Genomic DNA, 23,075 nt, shown 5'->3' on the forward strand with positions numbered 1-23,075 from the left:
ATAAATATTTTTTTCAGATAAATTTTCAGTTCTATTTTTGAAGATGGTAAGACAGTTTATTAAAATTTTAGTTCAGTGTAATATTTATTATTTGAAAGGATGGTGGGTAATAAATAGTCATATGTGATATTTGATGAGCATGGAGTGTTGGAGACTACCAGAAACTTTCATAATATGGCAACCTAATGAACTAAGATTAATTTCGATCTGCCAAAACTTTGTATTGTGTTGCAACAAAATAAAGGAATGTTGATGTAACATGCATACAGTATTTAAGTATTATCAGAACCCCTTTTGTAGAAAAACAATATAATTTTTTTTTTAATTTTACATTGTTTCTGAAGAATACATAAAATAGATACAATAATGAATATGGGTAATTCTGGCATTATGTACTCTCAGTGAAGCATTGTGTCTTACATAATAAAAGAGATGTAATTTATTAAATCTTTGCTAATAAAGAAAGAGTTGCCTTACTTTGCACCTTTTCAATGGAGCTATTTAGCACATTGCCATGTCTCCCTGTATTGTAATTATTTACTGTGCATAATTAAATTGTCATTTTGAAAGTGAATGAATAGTGTGTTGTCTCTATCAATGTGTGTTGTGGGATGAATTGTGTGAATATAGATTCCAATTTCATATTTTCAAGATTTTGCTGTCTGCAGCATTGGTTCCAGTCATTTCCCATACACTTTAAAACAATTCAAAATCACAGACTATAAAACAGACCAAAACTGGAATGTACATGATCCCGCACATTACAGCAAGGAGTACTCTCCAGTGAATGCTTATAACATTTATAGACCTTGAAGACGTCTTCTTGGGGATTACCTTTGAAGCAGGCGCAATACTTCCTACTTTTGACTAAGCCACAGCAGCCAACAAACTTTTATCCATCATTTGGTGGCATGCATCGTTTAAAGCAAAGATCTGACCAATGATTTCTTCGCTTAGTTCCATGGTAAGTGTAATAACAATATAATATCAACACCACTGTTAACTGCAATAAAACACAGAAAGGTGCCAGAGCGAGACATGGAACACAACCACTCGCTATGAATGCCCGGGGGCAACTAAGCCTCCCAGCTGTGTGGCTCCAGGGAGTCCGTCTAATTATCCAAAGCTACCCAAACTTACTCAAAGCTACACAAAGCTTCCTAGCATTCTGTTAGTAATGAATAAATATGATATATTTATTCATTATAATGTTGGTGCTGAATGTAGAACATGGTAAAACATATTTTTACTCTAAAAAATATCATTTTATAACAAAATTATATGAAAATAAGAAGCTGGTGACGCCAAAGCAAGTCGACAGTCCAAGCGACAATGTTTGCTGGCATATGAGATCAAAGGCCTGGGGATCAAAGGATCAAAGTTCTGGGGATCAAAGGCCCTGTGGCTTGGTCTCTGACCAGGCCTCCCACATATCTAGGGTGGCACATACTTTTGATGTATACTGCACACTACTATTTTCACCAATTTAAAAACTAAAGAAAGAAAACAATAATATGAGTACATTATATCAAATTTTTACAAGAAGACAAAAGACGGTTGTCACTAGTCAGTACCATGTTTACAATGTCTATAGATATTCATCACAAACATTTAACAACATTTATAAAAAGGCATTAAGAGTAAGATAAAAAAAAAAATTAAGGTTGTCCCCCGTGTTGTTGGTGTTGATTTATGGGACATGATGGCAGTGGTAGTGTATGTGCCCCAGCATTCCCTGGAAAAGTAAATAGGAAAGCCTTATGGCAATATGAACATTGCCTGCTTGTGGAATCAAACGTGACTTGTGCCAAATAAACGCACTGATAGGTATATGTTTGGGGAACTCCAAGAGTCCCTCAGGAAGGCAAGCACTGACCCCACCCTCACACACAGAACACTGAAACTAAAGTCAAAGCAGAAACATGGCCTCTCCTAAACTCATACCCCAAATGGGCAAATGTGTTACAGTGACCTATGGCAGAATAGGAGCCAGCTGCCCACCATGCCCTGGAGGCACACCAGGAGCCCACCAAGATCCCCTAATTCCTCGCACCTCTCAGCCAAGCAGCGCCGGACAGGTGTCTGCCTACCACTGTCCACCAGCTAGCTTTGCTCTTGTAAACTAAACTTTCTGTTCTGTACAAGAACAGCTGATCTAACTCACTCTCTTACACCCATTTTCACTATTCAATTCATGGCAAATATTAATGATTTTTTTCTTTCAGCATCACATTTTATAATTAGGTACTAGTTTGTGTTATTAGTGACTATCCTGTCAAATCTGACTACTTATCTTGGAGGAGCCTAAGGTCCGGGAAAGTCTCAATTCGGTCCTGAGTATGGGTTACACAACAGCTGGGATGAGCCACACACTACCACAGCTAGTATGGGCCTCACAGAAAAATGATAAGATGAATTATGAGAACCTTCAAATCCAGGGATTCCACAATGCTTCTACTTTTCACATCACTTGTACTTTCATGCCTTGAATATTACTCAGTACCAACTTTCCCTTTTGAAGCAGGAGAGATTTTTTAAGTACTGTACATTATATCCTTGCTCTGACAAATCCTTCGCTGTTCCAAACAAATTGCGTTCAGTACATATTGTTCGGTGCAACATTCAAATGTTTGTTTTGGTGAGGCTCATTCACTCAAGCTGATGCCTAGCCAGACTGTCATGGCATGTCCCCTGCCTTACTCCAAACACAGTACAGTATTGTAAAGATAGTACAGATATAATATATAAAATCTCTTAAATAAAAGTAAAATATAACAAATTATGCTAACAAATTTATTATCCCACAATAGTAACTTAAAACCTATACACAATCTTGCAATGCAGATGTAGAAATGTGCCCAAAGCCATGCTCACTGTTGCTATTGACAGTTGTTAAAATATTGCAGTATGTGCAGTGTAATTTGCCTTTTTAATAAACAAGATATATCATAGTAGATTTCATGATACTGAAGGTGGTAAGTGTAAATATACATCCACTGAGCAGAAAATTGACATAATATGTGTAAGAGGTATAAGGCATACCTAACTTGATCGCTGCCTGGACACCAACAGACTGGCATGTGAGGTGGGAGGCAAACTCTGACTACTTATGACTACTCTAACTACTAACTACTAAATGATGAATGACTAATAAATTACATTTTTGTATATTTTATATTCAGCCTAGATCTTTATCATTATTTTATGCATGCACCAAGAGTACTGTAATTGTTATAAATCTTTTATTTGACACCAGATTCATCACCAATGATTTGTTATCACTGAAGGTTATTCAGTTGATGTAACAAGTCTTTCATATGATGATTTGTTAGCTTAACCCATCACCATGCCAGGCTAACAAACTACATAATCTAAACCATATGAATTAATTCTGTGTAAAATGCATAAAAGCTTCAAAACAAACTAAAATATGCCAATATTTTACAAATTATAGCATCAAACAGTAATATTTAAAATAAAAAATATACAATACAGCCAAAATTTAGATAAAATATGTAGGCTTATAAAACAAACACAGGTCAGATGAACATTTCCAGCCTGGATGAGTTGGTGGCAAAGTCTGCCTCTCACTGGTGTGCAAATGTTTGCTCCATGCACAAAGGATTTTAGTGATAAAATTACTGTATTAAAATTTTACCGATTGCACTCATTTATCTCTGTCAAGATGACCCAGAACAGTATTCATAGTTGAACAGTTGAAGGTGTGAAACGGAAGAGGAATTATTTGTGTATTGAGCAGAAAATTGACTTGAAAGATAAAGGCAAGCATGGGTACTCTGTCACCAGTCTCCAGAATTCAATAATAGTAAGGCTACAACTTGTGATATAAAAAAAAAGCAGAATGATAATACTGTATTAGGTTGGGTATGTAGATTTTAAGACAGGCATGGTATCATTACCAAGAATATTTGTGGCGAGGCATTAAGTGCAGATGTTGCAAGTGTTGATGTATTTAAATATTAACATTTTCTCAGCACATGACAGCCAATAATCTAAGCTGTCGACTTGAGAATGATCCAGGACGGACTGAAACATCGTCGTCCCTTCACTTTCTAGTGTGTGGTTTGGTAAAAAATCTAAGTTGGTTTCAGGTGTACAATACAGATGAAACATGCTTTAACTGGAAAGGCTTTCAAAAAAACACTAAGTCTCTATGCCTAAGCAGAGTATTCCTGGTCGTAAGGTAAGCAAGTAAAGAATTTCAGCATTATTGTGTGTAGTGCAAGTGGCAGTCACAAAACAAAGTGTGCAACTGTTGGGAAGTCTGCCAACCCTAGATATGTGTACAGTACATACCTCTTAGCAACCTACCTGGGAAACACTAGGCCTCTCTCTTCTTGTAGCTTGGTATCCAGTGATTCAATCATACAAACATAGGTTCATGTACCATGACTTTAAAAGTCCTATGAACATTTGTGTGTGAAGTCATTCAAATGTCCCATCAAGTAACTAGATACTGTCAAATACATGGCATTTGAATGAAATGTAGTTGACTGTAAGTAAAGGCCAGACCTGGCACACTTGGTTGGTTAGTGCTGATTTAGGAGCTATGATGCTGAGAAATCATATGAATCACTCTCCACCCTTGAGAGGAAAACAAATTAGCATTGCAGCAGGACATTGCTTGTTGGTAATTACCTAAGTGTAGTTACAGCATGAGAGAGCCACACTCGCGGTGTCCTGTCTTCCCAGCACTCTGTCATGTAACGCTTTGAAACTCCTGACACTTTTGGTCTCCACCACCTTCTCACTTAACTTATTCCAACCCTATCTTCCCTATCAATTTTTGTCGATTCCCATTACTATTTTGTACGTAATGATCATATCGCCTCTTTTTCTTCTATCTGGAAAAAAACTGTCTCGGGGAAGATATGTGGTAAAATCTTGGTGATACCTTGTTATTACACATGGGGGTTGAAACTGGACCTCAACCCTACATATAGAATGGGCCAAAAAACAATCTTTCAACACCTAGTGACTCTAGATGAAATATATATTTATACAGTATATTTATTTATATACAAGATAGTACATTGGGTTGTTAAGAGTGCATAGCATTGTTCATACATTCTTGCAAAGCCACTAATGTGCATAGCATTTCAGCCAGATATATGTCAGACATCCTCAACCCCTGGACATTCAAATAAATATTTTTACCTAATGGCAGAATATCCTAGCTTCTCTTGCCAAACGGGAAGAACCTAATCCCAGCCTGGCAAAATAATAATTATTTTTCCAGTGACCCCTAAAGGAACAAGAGCCTGCTACCAACCATAGCCTGAGAGCAAACTAGGTCCCTAACTTGCTGACTCCCACTGCCTCTTGGCCAAGTCAACACCATACCCCATTCAGCACCCAAAGATCAAACTGCAAACTTAAAAACCTATCAGCATCCTATTAACCTGAGGCAATATATGTGGCAGGTGTTGTATCAAGCCAGGCAACTGAATAAGGGTGCTTTACAGCAAAATCACAATCATTGGGCCAAAATCTAGGTGCATTTTTCAGCAATTTTCCCCTCCTATGGACAGAATTAATTGGATTGAAAAATTCAGCTGTGAAATTAAACAAGACATCCCATGACCTGGCATGGATCAGATATATTTACTTTGTATTTATACAATTTGTTTGCTTTATGAGAGAGTTTCAGTAGTTTCACAGCAGTTAAAAGACAACTGATATAAAAACAATACTTCTTAAATCGTAATCATAGTTTCATATTTCCTAGCCTTAATAAATTATTCAGTATGAATGGAAGTCCGTGATCTAACCTTTTGACTTATTTAATATTAACCTTTGGATGAGTATTGTATGTATGTTTGTATTGTTCAAACCATATGGTATCTCGCACTGATTTCAGTTTCTTTAAGCGTACCGGGTATATTGCTTATAAAGGAAAAATTCAGAAAATTAAAACTGCAAAATGCTAGATTTCCTTTGACTGGTGGTGCTTAATATTTTGTAACTAGTACAGTATTATATTACTGTAGTTATTTTATACGTCTTAAAACTGGAAAACAAATAAAAAAATTTAAGCCAAAGAACATTCATTGCTTAGTGAATCTGTTGTTTTTTGGCACCATGTTCCTGATGACTACCAGTTAGGACCTCTGGTATTTGCATCAGGTGTCAAACGATATGTCAGCTTAAGGACAAAGCTGAAATGGGGCGGCTGTCTCACTCTTCACTGACGCTCGTGTTCCCTACAGGGTAGTGTTAGCGAGGCTGGTGGAGGTCATGGTGGTGCTGGTCCACGCTGCAACTTCTGTGGAAAGGTCTTCCGATGGCCTTGCCTACTACAGCGTCATATTCGGATACATACAGGCGAGAGACCCTACAGCTGTCCATTCTGCCCTTATGCTGCTGCTCAAAAGTTTGATGTAACGAAGCATATGCTGGCTCTGCACCCAGATAAGATTCGACGCCTCAATCCATAAGTTATGCCCTAAACTATTTATGACATGGTTCCTATGGTAGCTCTTAAGACTACAGTACTCCTAGTTGCAGTTGTCTAGAAGAGCTTATTGACACTGAATTAGCCTGCATCTCCAAACACAGTCTTGCAGCCTCGTATGAGTTTAGATGGCATGCAGTGTTTTTCTGTGCATCGAAAGCTTGATTATTATTACAGTATTACCAAAATTATGGTTGTGCAAGTAATTGAGAATAAAGAACATTGAAACAGAAATGAATGAACATGCCTGAACGCAACATGACCTTGGTTTTTTCTTCGTCTTGGTTGTTAATTTCTTTCATTCAAAAAGGAATGAGACAACTTTCATCTTATTAGCTTTTCTATTTTCTGTTTGTCACCTACAGTATTTGGTAAATTCTTGTGGAGAAAGATCTATCTACGGATAGAAGTTATTCAACTCATTTTGGTTAGCTTGTATTCTCATGTGTCATAAATTTTCGTTAGCAGAGCTTTATCATTGGTGCTGGTAGTAGGATGCTAGATCTTGGGTTACTGATGGTGTGCTTTCCTCACACAGATTGCCATGAATGACTTGCTGAGTGGGCAACAACTTCTGCAGGTGCCCCAGCAGAAACAGTTAAAGGAGGCCCAGTGCCATATCTGCGGCTACAAGTTCCGGTGGGAGTGGTTGCTGAGGCGCCACATGAGGACTCATACTGGCGAAAAACCTTTTTTTTGTCCATACTGCCCTTATCGTGCTAACCGCAAGGAGATGGTTCGTAGCCATATCTTCCACCGGCACCAAAAGCAACATGCCCTTCAAGGGCAACAACAATGAGCATCTGTGTTCTGTACTATACATTTGCTAGTACAGTATCTACATAATAGTGTAACAACACTATTAACCAGATTTCTGCCAGATTTGTTGTCCAAGAAAGGGCTTCATTCATTTGTCATAGAAGTTCACAGGACTTCCAAGTAACAATATGGTTGATTTGAGAATCACAAGTATGCCCAAAACTGTTTGTGGATCTGTGAATGAATGTATTGAAAATTCATGTCAGTAGGTAGGACTGAGACACTAGGAAATTGCTTCTAGCTCCTCCAAATCCTCTTACCCATTCTTATTTTAGCATATTTTGTCCAATGGCATTGAAACTTCTCATGGAATTAATATCTGAAAATAATTAGATAAATAGGCATTTGTAATTATGATGTTACATTTCTTAGATCAACTTTTACAAATTGACCCCTGTAATAAACCCCTTTTTTACTCCAGGGCCAATACTTGAGTTCTCCTTAAAAACAATACGAGGATTGATTAAAGTATTATACAACTTATGGAAATTATTATTTTTCTTATCCATGGATAAATCTTTATTGAATTATATAAATTTTATTTATTTCTTATATTATGGCAGTGTCTTATTAATAAATTTACTTTGAAAATTGTTGGATTTTTGTTATTGCTTCCTGCCATTTATAAGTACAGTAGCCAAGGCCAATACTCTACCTCTGCTTAACATATACAGTACTTCAAAAGGTAGCAGAGCCTTACCTGAGTGAACGAATATCTTGCCAACTCAGAATGAAAACAAACCATAGAAATTGGTTTTAAATATCTTCAATAGCTTTCCCAAGGCTCCAACTGTTTGTTGTAATGTTCTGTCCATCAACAAAAATCATCAAAACCATGACTGGAACCAAATTATTAGAGTTACCATTCATACCCTAATATTTCTGACGCTCTAAGAACTGATTTCTCTGAGTGAAGTTTTAATTTTGACCTATCATATGAAGGACAATTACCAAGATAATGAACTTTATGAACTCCCAACAGTGGCGATAAAGCCACTTTCGCGAGCCTCCATTTTCTAGTACTGTATGATAACTTTTGGCCTTATGTAATGCATACGAGTAAAATGTGACGTTCGTTGTAAGAGGATAGGTGGCCTTGACAGCATATACTCTTTCCAATACCCGTATAATTATCTTTTGATTCAATGTCAACTTATCATAAAGATATAAGAGCTCCCCGACATGCTTTTGTTGATAAAGACAACATCCAGGTCATTTCTCTAGTATAATATTATTGCCAATATTCTTCCATGAATTAAATGGGGTACAATGAAATATCCTAAGATTATATCTAGCATAGACTACTTCACCTGTGAGACATTTCATGGTTTATGTTTTCCATATTTATGGCTTTAGTTCTATATTTAATTTCTAGTACTTGAAGTAATTATCAAAAGAAGACACCTATATTTGTTGGCATTGACAAATTCTGGAAATCTAGTCATTAATCTGCTGAAGTGAGCTAATGGCAACCCAATCTAATTATATTACATATCAAATCTAAGAAAACTTTGAGTAGTGTGAAACCAGTCATGAAGGCAGTGTATACAATGGAAATTTTCTTTATAAAAAAACTTTGAATCCCACTGTCAGCAAAAGACACATGGTTGTTTCTTGAACACAGACATCTATACATAATGTTTGAATTTGTATAAGGATTAATTGGTATATTAAACAGATTTTTAAAAGACCTGAAAACATTGGAAGCCATAAAAATAATGTTTTGATAGCATACCTTGATATACTGTACTATATAAACAAATACTGTAACAGCAATATTATTTCTGAGGTGCACTAAAGGCACTCAAGAATAACTAAAAATTCGGCATGCCTTATTTTCACATACGTTAGTGGATTTCTTAACACATCATTCTCAGCTGGTGGTGGGTGATACGTGCTATTGCTTCTAGAGCAAATGTTTATGTTTTTTCGGGTAACACATAAGCTCCTTCCGGCAGATGAGTGTGGTGGCTGAGTCACCAAACAGCAGCGCTAACAAAACCACGTGTGAAATCTGTGGGCATTCCTTTAAATGGCCTTACCTGCTGGCACGCCACTACCGGACTCATACAGGAGAGAAGCCCTTCCCATGTCCTCACTGCACCTACCGCACTACTCGCCGGGAATATCTCAACCGTCACATAGGGTCCTATCACCCATCGCATGCTTACCACGAGACTGAGCCATGCTGAGGGCAGGGAATAAGAGGTCAGTGATGGAATTTGGGTCATGTGAGGTCAGTAGTGGAATTTCGTTTTATCTGAGCCCAATGGTAGGAGCTTAAGGTTCAAACAGTTAATGCTGGAAGCCTCAATTTTGTGGATCTAAAATACAAAATAGAAACATAGAGTATTCTTGGCTCAAGTCCAGGCTATATACATAGTTGCTGATGGAAGTTTGGGATTACAGTAATCATTGCTAAAGGATGCCAAGAGCATGTAACATCATTAATAAAATCCTAAAATGTGCCAAGTTATAATGAAAGCCTGGAATTTGTGGAACTTATGTGAAGCTGTCACTGGATGCCTAGAAAATGCCCAGACTTTTCAAGATTTAATTCTAAAAAAGCTGAAAATATCATTGTTTGTGTGAACATAAACTTTGAAAAAGATATAAAATTCCAAATAATGTTTTACAGTACTTTTGAAACTAATAAAACAAACACATTTTGTGCTAGGCTTCTTCATAATTATTATACATATAAATAAATTAAAAATTGTCGATCCAAAATATACATTTTTGTAATATTGATACAAAGATATATTTGAGTTTAATATAAGCTCTTTTTGAGTGAATTATTCTTTTGCAGTCGGACATAGTTACTTATTGTGTCCAATAATTATCATGGCAGTTAGACAGGGAAACACACACATGTTTAGCACCAAGAATACAAAGAATACTGTGGTCTTGAATAACCAATTAAAAGACCTGCAAGTCCCAAATTAAGGATGACTCCAGCCAGGGTAACATGTATTCAAAGAGAGTCTGCTCACCAGCACAGGGTAATATCTACCTTAGTGGCTACTAATGGGAAGATCACAATAGTCTAAGCATCAGTCAAAACAACTGCCCACCACTTGTCACCAACCACATATATATTCTCACTCATGGAGGAAGACACTTTTAAGGAAATGTAAATGCAGATACATATTCTGACTCTTAGAGGAAGATACTTTTAAGAAATGTAAATGCAGGACTGGATATTCCTTGTCAAAAGGCCTCTTGGCTCATGCAAGACTGCTTCTATTTATATTCAACTACCCCACTTCCCACTCATGTTCTTATACCTGAAGGTTTCCTGTGAGTTTTGCTTCTGTAATGTTGCTTGATAACTTGTCCCATATATGGGTATCCTTGTTTCCAAATCAGTGTTTAGGTACTTCTTTTCTAAAGCTAAACTCATTGATCTGAATCCATTCTTTTGCATTTTAACTTGGGCTGATATTTTGAGAACCCTATTTATATCCCACTTGTTAAACCTTCCATATATTTGTTCACTTCAGTCATGCCCCATTTTGGTCCTATCAACAGAATATAATATCGTTTTATAGTATGATGCCCAAAATTGTGCCATACTGTATAATCCAACTGAGGTCTCACAATGGTAAGATCAAGGTAAAGGATAACATTAGAGCTTTTTAACAATGAAATCACATTAACAATATGCATCAATGAGAAAATCAGGAGCTATGATGAGGATTCAAACCTGCTCACATGGTACTCACAAGCAAATGTTAGCTTTATTTTATTTTTCTGCTGCTCCTACCGGTTGTACAACTTTCAGTGTATGGTGGATTTTGACTCCAAGGCCCTTTTCTTCATCAATTTGCTGCAGAGTAATGTTATTAATTTCGTAGTTATGAAGTGGGTTATGCCCCCAAATACAAAGTCTTGCATTTTTTATTTTAAAAACATTTGCCAATCTTCAAAACATTTGTGAAGTTTACATAGATCTCTTTGTAAGGCTTCAATATCATTTTCATTTCCCACTTTACCATAGATATTAGTGTCGTCTGCAAATTTGATGATGTGGTTTATAATATTCTCATCTATGTCATTGATGTATGACAAGAAGGGTTGGTCCCAAAAGGGTTGGCCCCTGTGATACCCCACTCACCACATTTCTCCAAACAGATTCATTCCCAATTAGCAGACTTTTTGCTTTCTTTGTTTTAATCATTGTTTTATCCATTCTAGTAGTCTACCATTTATTCCATGTGCCTGTAATTTCGTTGCTAGTCTTCCATGTGGTACCTTATCAAAATTTTGTGTATTTTTGTATTTAATTTAAATATCAGCAGAAGGCATCAAGCCAGTGAGACTATGTAGCATCATCAAAGTCATAGAATATTCAGAAGGCTTTAAATTTCACTAAGGATACCAATACGAGAACAAAAACGCCTAAGGCAAGCGATATCAACGGTATCAGATTCACCAAGGATTCTATCGAGGGACAAATGATCATGAGGGACAGACAGGACGCAAGACACATGCATGTCCTGAAAGTCAGGACATTCAACAAGGATATACACGACTGTAAGAGGGACAATGCAGTTTAGACAATAAGGAGCAGGGTGACACTCCAATCAGTGCTCGTGAGTTAAATGTGTATTGCCAATTTGTAACCTCGCTAGAGACATTTCCCACCATCAGTTACAGTGGTAGGAGGTAGGAGGAAGGCTAAGAGGACAGGCTACCCTTAAGAGCATGCAGTTTATTACCAGTAACAGAAGACAAACGACCCTGCCAACAGGTAGGATCGTTGTAATAAGGTCATAATCGGAATAAGGAATGCCTTTTCTGGAAATAGGATCAGTGTGGATAGCCTCCTTAGTGACAGTGTCTGCACACTCATTTAAGGAAATACCAATATGGCTGGGAACCAAGCAAAACTCAACCTGTTTTTATTATGAAATATGTTCAAGTAAAAGGCATTTCAGAACAAGAGGAGAAGTAGAAGCCCCACATGGGTCAAAAGACTTGCAAAACTTCACAAGTGGGACCCACCAAGAAGGTAAGGATGGAATGACACAAGGAGAGACATTACCAACACAAACTAAATGGGAAACCTGTAAGCGAGATAACAGAATAGAAAAAGAAAGGTGGTAAAAGAGAACAGCGTCCACTGGAGCAGCAACAACCAAAGCATGCTAAAAAGTGAGAATGTGTATGTTGCAAAGGCCTTGCGAGGTAATAAAGGCAGTATGGTCTCGACAACCCTGGAGTGACAAGACGTTCATTTCAAAATACTGTACAAACTCTGGATAGGGGACGAATGAAAGGCACCAGAGCTGAAGCGCAACTTAGCATGATGCAGAGCATCAAGACGGTGAAGGACCGAAGGAGAGGCAGAGGAGTAGGCAGGACAGCCAAAATTCAGTTTAGATAATACAAGAGAAGAGTGCAAATAGATGAGCATGTGTCTGTCAGCTCCCCAGAAAGTATGGAACAAGATTAAGGTAAGGGGCCTGACAGCTGAGTGGACAGTGCTTCAGATTCGTTATCCCGAGGTTCCGGGCCCTGTTACCTGGGAGTTAGACACCTGCTACGGGCAGCTTCCTGGAGGTACAGTATGTAAAAACAAATATAAGGTGGTGTGTAACAAAAAGAAGGCCTGGTCGAGGACCAGGCCGCGGGAATGCTAAGCCCCAAAATCATCTCAAGATAACCTCAAGATAAGGGCTTTAATGCATTCAACTTAGAGGTAACCTTATCAAAAGCTTTAGCAGAATCCATGTATACAATATTCACCGGCAATCCTTTGAATAGCTGGTTACTGTTTCCAAAAATGTGAGCAGGTTTGTTAGGCAGGATAAATTTTTAATAAAACCATGTTGCGTCAGTTTTACAAGATTGCTTGCTGTTAGATGGTAAATGATTCCTTCCCTTAGAATTCTCTCCATGAGCTTGCAGATGTGTCATGTCAGCTGATCGGACGGTAGTTTTTTGCTAAGCTCTTTCTGCCTTTTTTTGAAAATAGGGGTGACATTTCCATATTTATACTGCAAATCTGTATAAATAAATATAGGGTGTGTGTATATACATATGTGCGTAACACATATATCTGTACCTTCAGTACGCATATTTCCTAAATTATGCATAATGAATTAACAAATCAATAATACATATGAATACAAAAATTAAATAAAGTGAGAATGAAAATAAATAAACTGAGTTATTCCCATCTGGCACCTCACCTCATTGCTACTATGATGTGAGGTGCCAGTTACCCCGAGAAGTTGCTGCTACCAACTTCTCTGGGCATTACAGCTACTAAACCATGATAAGTAGAGACTTTTTACTAGCATTTTCATGCTTATACAACAACTTGTGTTGTCCCATCTTGAGTACTGCTCAGTACTCACTTCCCCCTTCAGAGCAGGAGAGATTGCTGAAATAGAGGGAATACAGAGAACATATATGGCACACATGGCCGCAATAAAGCACCTAAATTATTGGGATCATCTCAAAGCTCTCCAAATGTACTCACTAGAAAGAAGACAAGAGAGATAAAAAATAATATACATATGGAAAATACTGGAGGGCCAGGTCCCAAATCTACACAGTAAAATAACAACATACTGGAGTGAACGATATGGAAGAAAATGCAGAATAGAACCAGTGAAGAGCAGAGGTGCCATAGGCACAATCAGAGAACACTGTATAAACATCAGAGGTCCGCGGTTGTTCAACGTCCTCCCAGCGACTATAAAAAATATTGCAGGAACAACCGTGGACATCATCTAAAGAAAACTAGACTGTTTTCTAAAAAACATGCCGGACCAACCGGGCTATGGTGGGTATGTGGGCCTGCAGGCCCCTCCAAGCAACAGCCTGGTGAACCAAACTTTCACAAGTCAAGCCTGGCCTCAGGCCGGGCTTGGTAGTAGAAGAACTCACAGAACCCCATCAAGCTAGTATCAAGCAGGTATCAAGCTTCTTAGATGCTAATAAAAATGTCAAAAGAAAGAAAAATAGTTCATATTTTGTTTTTGTGCATAACAGACAACGCAACAATATAGCCTGTATCCAATGTTGGTTGTACTGTATAATGTAATAACATTTCTTAATTAATATGAATTTATTATTATTATTATTATTATATTGCAATATTAATTTTATTTTCATGAATACAGTATTTCATTATCTTTGTATCATGATATACAGTACAGTACTGTACATGTATTTCATTATACTGTACTTGTATAATACAGTAATGCAATATTTCATTATGTTTGAATCATGATGATACAAGCATAATATATTATGTATTATGATGTTCCCATGATAATACAGTATTTCATTATGTTCATATACTGTATTGAGATATGCCAGCACAAAAACTGTGGATACTTTCATCCCACATGCGATAGCTCATATGCGATTAAATATAAAATTATTTTTCAGAGCATTAAAGACCTTAGAAATTGCAAATAAAATATTTGTTAGATTGGTACTTAAATAGATTAGATTAGACTCAGCCGTCAGGGGCCTGACAGCTGAGAGGGCAGGGCTCGGGATTCATAGTCCTAAGGTTCTGGGTTTGCTCCCCGGCGGAGGCGAAAACAAATGGGCAGAATTTCTATAATCCTGATGCATCTGTTCACCTAGCAGTAAATAGGTACCTGGGAGTTAGACAGCTGCTACAGGTTGCTTCCTGGGGATTCTAAACTAAACTAAACGGAAGCCTGGTCGAGGACCAGGCCCCGGGGACGCTAAGCCCTAAAATCACCTCAAGATAACCTCAAGATTGGTGGTAGTGGTTCAGAAAGATAGATCTTTTTCCAAGCCATTGAGACAAATTATGATTAAGTAGTTCTATGTTTTTCCATTTATATGTTGGCAATTTCTTGTTTTATTCCTTTCCTATATGCTGGTGTATTGGGCAGTCTCTTCACATCTTTATCTGATGGTACAGTAGTACTTTCTATTCATGTTTGTTCAATTTTTGTTGGGTATTATTGTTTTAAATATGACAACTGAGTCTGTAGTCATATTTAAAAGAACAAATGAACTTTAGAGAACATGTGCATATATCCCAACCCTTAACTTATCCTCTTTGAAAGTGTCATACATTTATCTTTGTGAAATATTTCCACAGTCAAGGCTTCCTTCTTCCTCACTCCGGTGTTGATTCCCACAGGGCCATCATCGCCTCTCTTCGTCACCAGCTGGGGGACTCGATCCCTTGAACCAGGTATCATCCAAGAGTGCAAGTGAGGGCGACCACATCTGCCAGGTCTGTTGGAAGAGGTTTAACTTCCCTTCCCTGTTGACACGGCACATGAGAATCCACACTGGGGAAAGGCCCTTCCCATGCCCTTACTGCTCCCACCGAGCCAACCAGAAGTCTAACCTCATAATGCACATAAGAAGCAATCATGGCTTTGTTGCCAATCCAGGATCACTTTAATGCCTGCTTCAGAAAATTTCCATCAGCCTTATTATATTATTCACTTGGGTATTAATGATATTTGTATTTATTTGCACAAATAAACTTCCAAAGGAGTTATATATATATCGGGTAAAACAAATATTATTTTAATTATATGAAATGTTGGCATGTTTAATTCTTCATGATAAAGTACATGTTTAGTGATATGAAATATATGCTAGAAAAAGTTTATAACAGGCTTTGAGTATTTATGTTAGTCAAGGTACCTTAATAATGTTTAGTAAAGGACTTAATTTTTTATTTTTTTTCTGTGGAACAAAGGCCATACTTTATTAATTAATTGATTTACTATTAATGCAGTGTTATGCTTGTGATGATATTTTTACTGTTATTGTGATCATATACTATACAATAAAACTGACAGTAATAATCCTATGAAAAACTTTCATGCTAATAATACTTCAAGCAACATCAATAATAATTTTCATTATTTATGTATCTCTTTCTCTTGAACTTCTCTCCCAGATAATTGGATGAACAGGTGTATCCAGCCTCAGTAGAAATTAAGCAAATTTATATTTTTGAGCAACATGATATAATTATTGAAACCAATTATGCCTGAATATTTTGAAGTTATTACTTGGACTCATCAGTTGGCTACTGAAATAGTGTCCTACTTCTATAATAATAATAAAGTAATAATAATACTGTAATAATAATAATAATAATAATAATAATAATAATAATAATATTATTAGTAATAATAATAATGATAATAAATATATGGACCAAGTGGTGGAGTACAACAGGTAAATATGTAACGAGTATGTGTTTAAGAGATGTGAAAGAGGTCAGTGTTGAATGTTTAAATGGATACACCTGTAAGCTTCAATGTAATGCTCACCCGGCAAGTAGAACTTTGCATCTTCTCAAAGAAGTGATAAAATTTCTCATGGCCATTTTCCACAAGAGATATATAGATTGACATATAATAGTCATACTAAAGCAATAATAATGAAAATAATAATACAGGTAGTAATAATAATAATGTATCTGATAATGAAAAGTGATATATGTATTATCAGTAACATTACCTAAAAATACTGTTTAACCCTTAAGTGCAGCTATGATCAAAGGCAGTTCTCTTCTTGTGTGAAAAAGAAGAAACAAATTTAATTTGATCTTTTAAAATTATACATTTGCATGAAAAAGTAAGGAAAATGCCAAGAAAACAAACATCAGAGTGTTTTTGTTTACACAGAGTGTATTGAGTCGAGTCAACACATTCAATTGGGCTGTCATAATATTCCTCACTCATCAAGGCAAGAGCTCTGATGATCATGTTAGGAGTTTATCTGTGTACTCCTTCTTTTCAGTTTCCACACTGTGTAGAGTAATTTGATTTATTTGCACATAATTGACACAAAAACAGCAACTGAGTACTTTATGTAGGCCTACAATGTAATATGTACAGCTATATACCATGTATATATGTTTTGGCATAGCTAAGAGGAATTGCCTTACAACCCACTCCTTTTCAGCTATTCAGTCTGGTAATGTCATACAGTAATATATTCAGACACAGACAGAAAACACTATATTGTGATTTAACAGCAATCATCTTGCTGATATAACTAGATAACCTCATCTATAGTAAGCAATTAAAAACAATGGCAGATTTTTGATAGGTTTAGGTTAACTACATTACATTCATAGAGATGTATTATATCCATATTTATGTCATTTGCATAAAAATCAGGTAATGATAATTATAATCAACCCATGATGATAACACATTTCTCTGAAGATTAACGAATGATGATAGTTGCATTTTAAGCATTAAGATACAAAATACAAAACTGATTTTTCTTCACAAATTATCTATAGCTTTTCAAAATTTACTAGATTTTATGCTCAGTATCTTGTGTGTGTGTGTATTATAAACTTTATATGCTCCTACCTATTTTCTTACTCTCGAGACTAAGAAGAGCAATCAAGTTATTGAAATTCATGGTAAAGAAATGATTATTGAAGGGTATATTTTCTACAACATTTCATTCCACTCCAGAACATCTTCAGGTAAGGACTGAATACAAAGTGTAACATTTTGCTCTTCTTAATCCTGAGAGTAAGAAAATAGTTAGAAGCATAAAGCTTATACCATAAGATCAACAGCGCCAGCAATGCGGTCATTATTTATCCAAATATATACTACCAGTTTATATATATATATATATATATATTTATATATATATATATATATATATATATATATATATATATATATATATATATATATATATATATATATATATATATAAATATATGTCGTACCTAGTAGCCAGAACGTAGTTCTTGGCCTACTATGCAAGGCCCAATTTGCATAATAAGCTAAGTTTTCCAGAATTTCAATATTTTTCTAATTTTTTTCTTATGAAATGATAAAGCTATTCATTTCATTATGTATGAGCTAATTTTTTTTTAAATTTTAGTTAAAACTATTGTAGATATATGAACAAACCTAACCAACCCTTCCTAACCTAACCTATCTTAACCTAACATAAACTAACATAACTAAATCAATAATTTATGTGCTTAATATAATATAATAATAATATTTAAAATAAATCAATAGGAAACAATTTATTGAAAATAAATTAAATTACTCCGGCTATTAGGCAAATCGGGCCTTGCATAGTAGGCCGAGAAGTGTGTTCTGGCTACTAGGTACGACATATATATATGCTGTACCTAGCAGCCAGAACGCACTTCTCGGCCTACTATGCAAGGCCCGATATGCCTAATACGCCGAGTGATTTTCTTTATTTTCAATAAATTGCTTCCAAATAGTTTATTTGAATTATTATTAATATACTATATTAAGAGCATACATTATTGACTTAGTTGTGTTAGTTTAGGTTAGGTTAAGATAGGTTAGGTTAGGTTAGATTGGGTTGGTTAGGTTCGGTCATATATCTACATTAGTTTTAACTAAAATTTAAGAAAATTAACTCATACATGATGAAATGGATACCTTTATAATTTTATAAGAAAAAAAATTGAAAAATATATAAATTCAGGAAATCTTGGCTTATTAGGCCTTGCTAAGTAGGCCAAGTACTGCATTCTGGTTACTAGGTACAACATACATACTGTACATACATATATATATATACACATATATATATATATGTCGTACCTAGTAGCCAGAACGCACTTTTCAGCCTACTATGCAAGGCCCGATTTGCCTAATATGCCAAGTTTTCCTGAATTAATATATTTTCTCCAATTTTTTTCTTATGAAATGATAAAGCTACCCAATTCATTATGTATGAGGTCAATTTTTTTTTATTGGAGTTAAAATTAACGTAGATATATGACTGAATCTAACCAACCCTACCTAACCTAACTTAACCTATCTTTATAGGTTAGGTTAGGTTAGGTAGCCGAAAAAGTTAGGTTAGGTTAGGTTAAGTAGGTTAGGTAGTCGAAAAACAATTAATTCATGAAAACTTGACTTATTAGGCAAATTGGGCCTTGCATATTAGGCTGAGAAGTGCGTTCTGGCTACTAGGTACGACATATATATATACAGTGTATATATATATATATATATATATATATATATATATATATATATATATATATATATATATATATATATATATATATATATATATATATATATATATATATATATATATATATATATATATATATATATATATATATATATATATATATATATATATATATATATATATATATATATATATATATATATATATATATATATATATATATATATATATATATATATATATATATATATATATATATATATATATATATATATATATATATATATATATATATATATATATATATATATATATATATATATATATATATATATATATATATATATATATATATATATATATATATATATATATATATATATATATATATATATATATATATATATATATATATATATATATATATATATATATATATATATATGACTGTAAGGGTAAGATTAATGATTCTACCATGACTTTTCTCAATATTTCTTACATTTTTCTTCAATGTCGAGAGCAATTGAATAATTAACTCTCCAAAGTTTATTTTCACATTTTAGTTATGATCTGATGTCTAGAAGTGTTTCGCAAGAGACTTCTTACATTTTCAAAGACAAATTTTTACACACTGTTTCATGCTAATATTCGTTTTTTGAGTGAGGTGATATGAGAAATATTTTTAGGTGAGGTGACAGAACACAAATCAATGGGTACATTACGTATTTTCTCTTCTTGCTTCTGTGTTGATTTGGGGTCTTGAAGTAGGTAGAATGTAATTATGTGTTAATTGGCTGTTGATTGCTGGTGTTGACTTTTTGATGTGTAGGGCCTCGCTGATGTCGAGTCTCCTGCTGTCGCTGTATCTATCGATAATTTCTGTGTTGCTTGTTAAGATTTCTCTGGTGATGGTCTGGTTGTGTGAGGAGATTTTATGCTCCTTGATGGAGCCCTATTGTTTATGCATTGTTAATCGCCTGGAAAGAGACGTTGTTGTCTTGCCTATATACTGAGATCTTTGGGGCTGACTGTCACCAAGTGGGCATGTGAAGGCATAGGTGACGTTGGTTTTTTTCAAGGCGTTCTGTTTGGTGTCTGGAATAGACACCAGACAAAAACATTTGTGTCATATCACCTCACCCAAAAATGAATACAAGCATGAAACAGAGTGTGTAAAAAATTGTCTTTGAAAGTGTAAGAAGTCTCTTGCAAAAAGGTTCTAGGCATCAGACCATAAATAAAATGTGAAAATGAACTTTTGAGAGTTAATTTTTCAATTACCCTCGACTGTGAAGAAAACGTAAGAAATATTAAGAAGATTCGTGTTATATATATATATATGCCTCTGAACACTCGGCAAAGGAATGTACGCTGCAAAGCATACATCAAGTTAACAGGCACCAAACTGCAGAAATTAAGACATTTACTTATAAATTCTGCGTAATGGTTTCTCTGAAGCAGCTGCTGCATGTATCCTTTCTTTAGTAAATTTTTTAGACTAAACTCATTTGTTTGTACATTTAACAATGGTATTAAGCAGCATTATACTACAGTATGCATTTTTTTATGCAGTAAAAGAAAGGAAACCATAAATTTATGCCATGTGGTAGACCTATGATACCATGTGGCTGAGATGTTAAGGCAGGAGCAAGAGGTGCTGGGAGTGGCTATATATTGCTACTATGCTTCATTTAGTTTATCATTTAAAGCATTTTCTAGGCTTGCAAATTAAGTAGCTATAGGGAGAAAAATGAGAGAAGGGCACGCATTTGTGCTCACTAAGTGGAAATCAACATGCTACCTCTATCCACCCTTGCTTTTAGACCTGTTACTATACAGTACACAGAAATCAAACTATTCTTATAGAATAATAATTTGTTATATAAAGTACTGTACATACCTTATCATTAAATTCACACTTTCATGATGAGGGACAGCATTAGCCTGGAGGAAGAAAACAGCGTTGAATGTAATGAAACACCATTTTCTGAGAGACCCGAAGGCTCCCGGGAGCTAACTGGGCTGATATAAATGTATTAGACTCTGGCATCAGTCAATGCACATTCTAGGTCTACCGGGGACCATGATCCAGAACCTGGCCCCTCAGAGAGGCATGAGGAGCAATGGCCTATAGAAACCCGCATTTGGTTGGAAGCATTCTATGTCTGCCATCGACCGGGTCAGGCATTCAGAAAGGTAAGTGCCCCAAAACAAACCCATATTCTGGTTAAAATATTGCTACCGAAAGCCGAACTAGTGGAGATAACTCCCCAAATGAAAACGAGTCAACGAGCATGACATCACCACATTGCCGTGCCACTGTCTGTGCAACCCCTCCTCCCCGGGAGGGGGAAGGGGACACCCCAGATCCCCGCACCAGCTATCCACCCTGCAGTTCTGAGGCTGATTGTCAAAACTGCGAAGAAAACACTGACCGGAGGGAGGGATGCCAGGGAGCCTCCGGGCCTCACCCAGAAAATGGCGTTTCATTACATTCAATGATGGTTTTCTGTGGGGAATCCTTTCAGCTCCCCAGAGCTACTTACCCAAAGACAAAACAAGAGGGACTTACCGGAAGTCCAACTTACCCAACTGGTTGCAACTGCTGACCCAATGTGACACAGGGCCGACTAGGCCCAGAAACACTGACAAGGTAGAGAGCGGCTAGGACCCTGTTCGACCTCCAAAAACCCCATGCCTAAATGTCAGCCCAAGACATATTACTGAAGATGGCAGCCAGCACAGCAAATTTACGAACGTCATGGGGCACGAGGATAGACCGCAGGCTGGCTGGACCGAATAACCCTGCAGACAACCTGGGAAACCCCGATTCCTGGAACGGGAAAGAATGGAAACTGGGTCAACCCAAAGCGTGTCCCCGACCACCAAGGCCGTGGTGCACAAGTAACGGCAGAGAGAGACGCAACCGGATACAACACATGATGTACCCCCGGCCTAACAAACCAAGCATCAACAACCCAAGGACCGCTCTGGAAAGTAGCAGTCTCATTCTACGCCAGAAAAGAAGGAGATGGCTGCAAACGAACAAACCTACCGCCACGACCAAAAGAGCAGAAACCCCTGCATCGGAGAAGAGCATGAAGCTCCCCGACCCGACCCCCAGAAGCCAATGCCAACAGGGGGGGTAAAAAAGGGCCTTGGAAAAGCAATCCTGAACCAAAGGGGCCACCACATCAGACACAGAACTGAAGGGTGGATAGCCGGCGCGGGGGTCAACCTCCTTCCCTTTCCCTCTCCCGGGGAGGAGGGGGGAGGTTGTGCAGACAGCGGTGCGGTGACGTGGTGATGTCATGCTCGTTTTTATTTGGGGAGTTCTCTTCACTAGGTCGGCTTTCAGTAGCAATATTTTAACCAGAATAGCGGTTTGTTTTGGGGCGCTTACCTTTCTGGGTGCTTAACCTGGTCGATAGTGGACATAGAATGCTTCCAACTACACCGGGGTTTCTAAAGGCCATTGCTCCTCATGCTTCTCTGAAGGGGCCAGGTTCTGGCTCATGGTCCCCGGTAGGCCTAGAACTCCATGTGCATTGACTGATGCTAGGGTCTAATACATTTATATCTGCTCAGTTAGCTCCAGGGAGCCGAAGGGGCTCCCCCCAGAAATGTGATTTTTATTGCTAAAAAGAGGACATACAGTAGATGTTGAATAATAAAACTGTTAAAAAAATTACTCTTTCATTCATTACTTCACTCACAATATATAGCATTATTGATAAATAACACCACTACATTCCAAAAGTCATCAACTGCAAACCACCACCACTTCATAAAATCTGTTATACTA

The 23,075-nt window shown here is 36.5% G+C and overlaps 1 protein-coding gene and 1 long non-coding RNA gene across 5 annotated transcripts in view; one reads left to right on the forward strand and one right to left on the reverse strand.

Annotated features, from left to right (window-relative positions):
• The window catches only part of LOC123764388 (longitudinals lacking protein, isoforms H/M/V), a 130,566-nt gene extending 122,679 nt beyond the window's left edge, over positions 1-7,887 (forward strand). For 2 of the 3 annotated variants that reach the window (XM_069315940.1, XM_045752143.2), the window contains exon 5: positions 7,014-7,887. In XM_069315940.1, coding sequence (XP_069172041.1) covers positions 7,014-7,274 — 261 coding nt within the window. In that variant the 3' untranslated portion in view covers positions 7,275-7,887. Of the gene's footprint in view, positions 1-6,230; positions 6,986-7,013 lie in introns of those variants that run through there. The other variant, XM_069315941.1, reaches the window with a different exon arrangement.
• LOC138358242 (uncharacterized) overlaps positions 1-23,075 on the reverse strand; it is a 54,186-nt gene that overhangs the window by 27,005 nt on the left and 4,106 nt on the right. Inside the window, exons 2-3 of one of the 2 annotated variants that reach the window (XR_011225278.1) lie at positions 21,171-21,214; positions 9,346-9,482 (exon numbers count right to left, since the gene is read on the reverse strand). This is a non-coding gene — a long non-coding RNA (uncharacterized lncRNA). Of the gene's footprint in view, positions 1-9,345; positions 9,483-21,170; positions 21,215-23,075 lie in introns of those variants that run through there. The other variant, XR_011225279.1, reaches the window with a different exon arrangement.

Source organism: Procambarus clarkii, chromosome 82 (genome assembly GCF_040958095.1).
Source record: "Procambarus clarkii isolate CNS0578487 chromosome 82, FALCON_Pclarkii_2.0, whole genome shotgun sequence".
In the NCBI taxonomy this organism is placed as follows: Eukaryota; Metazoa; Arthropoda; class Malacostraca; order Decapoda; family Cambaridae; genus Procambarus; species Procambarus clarkii.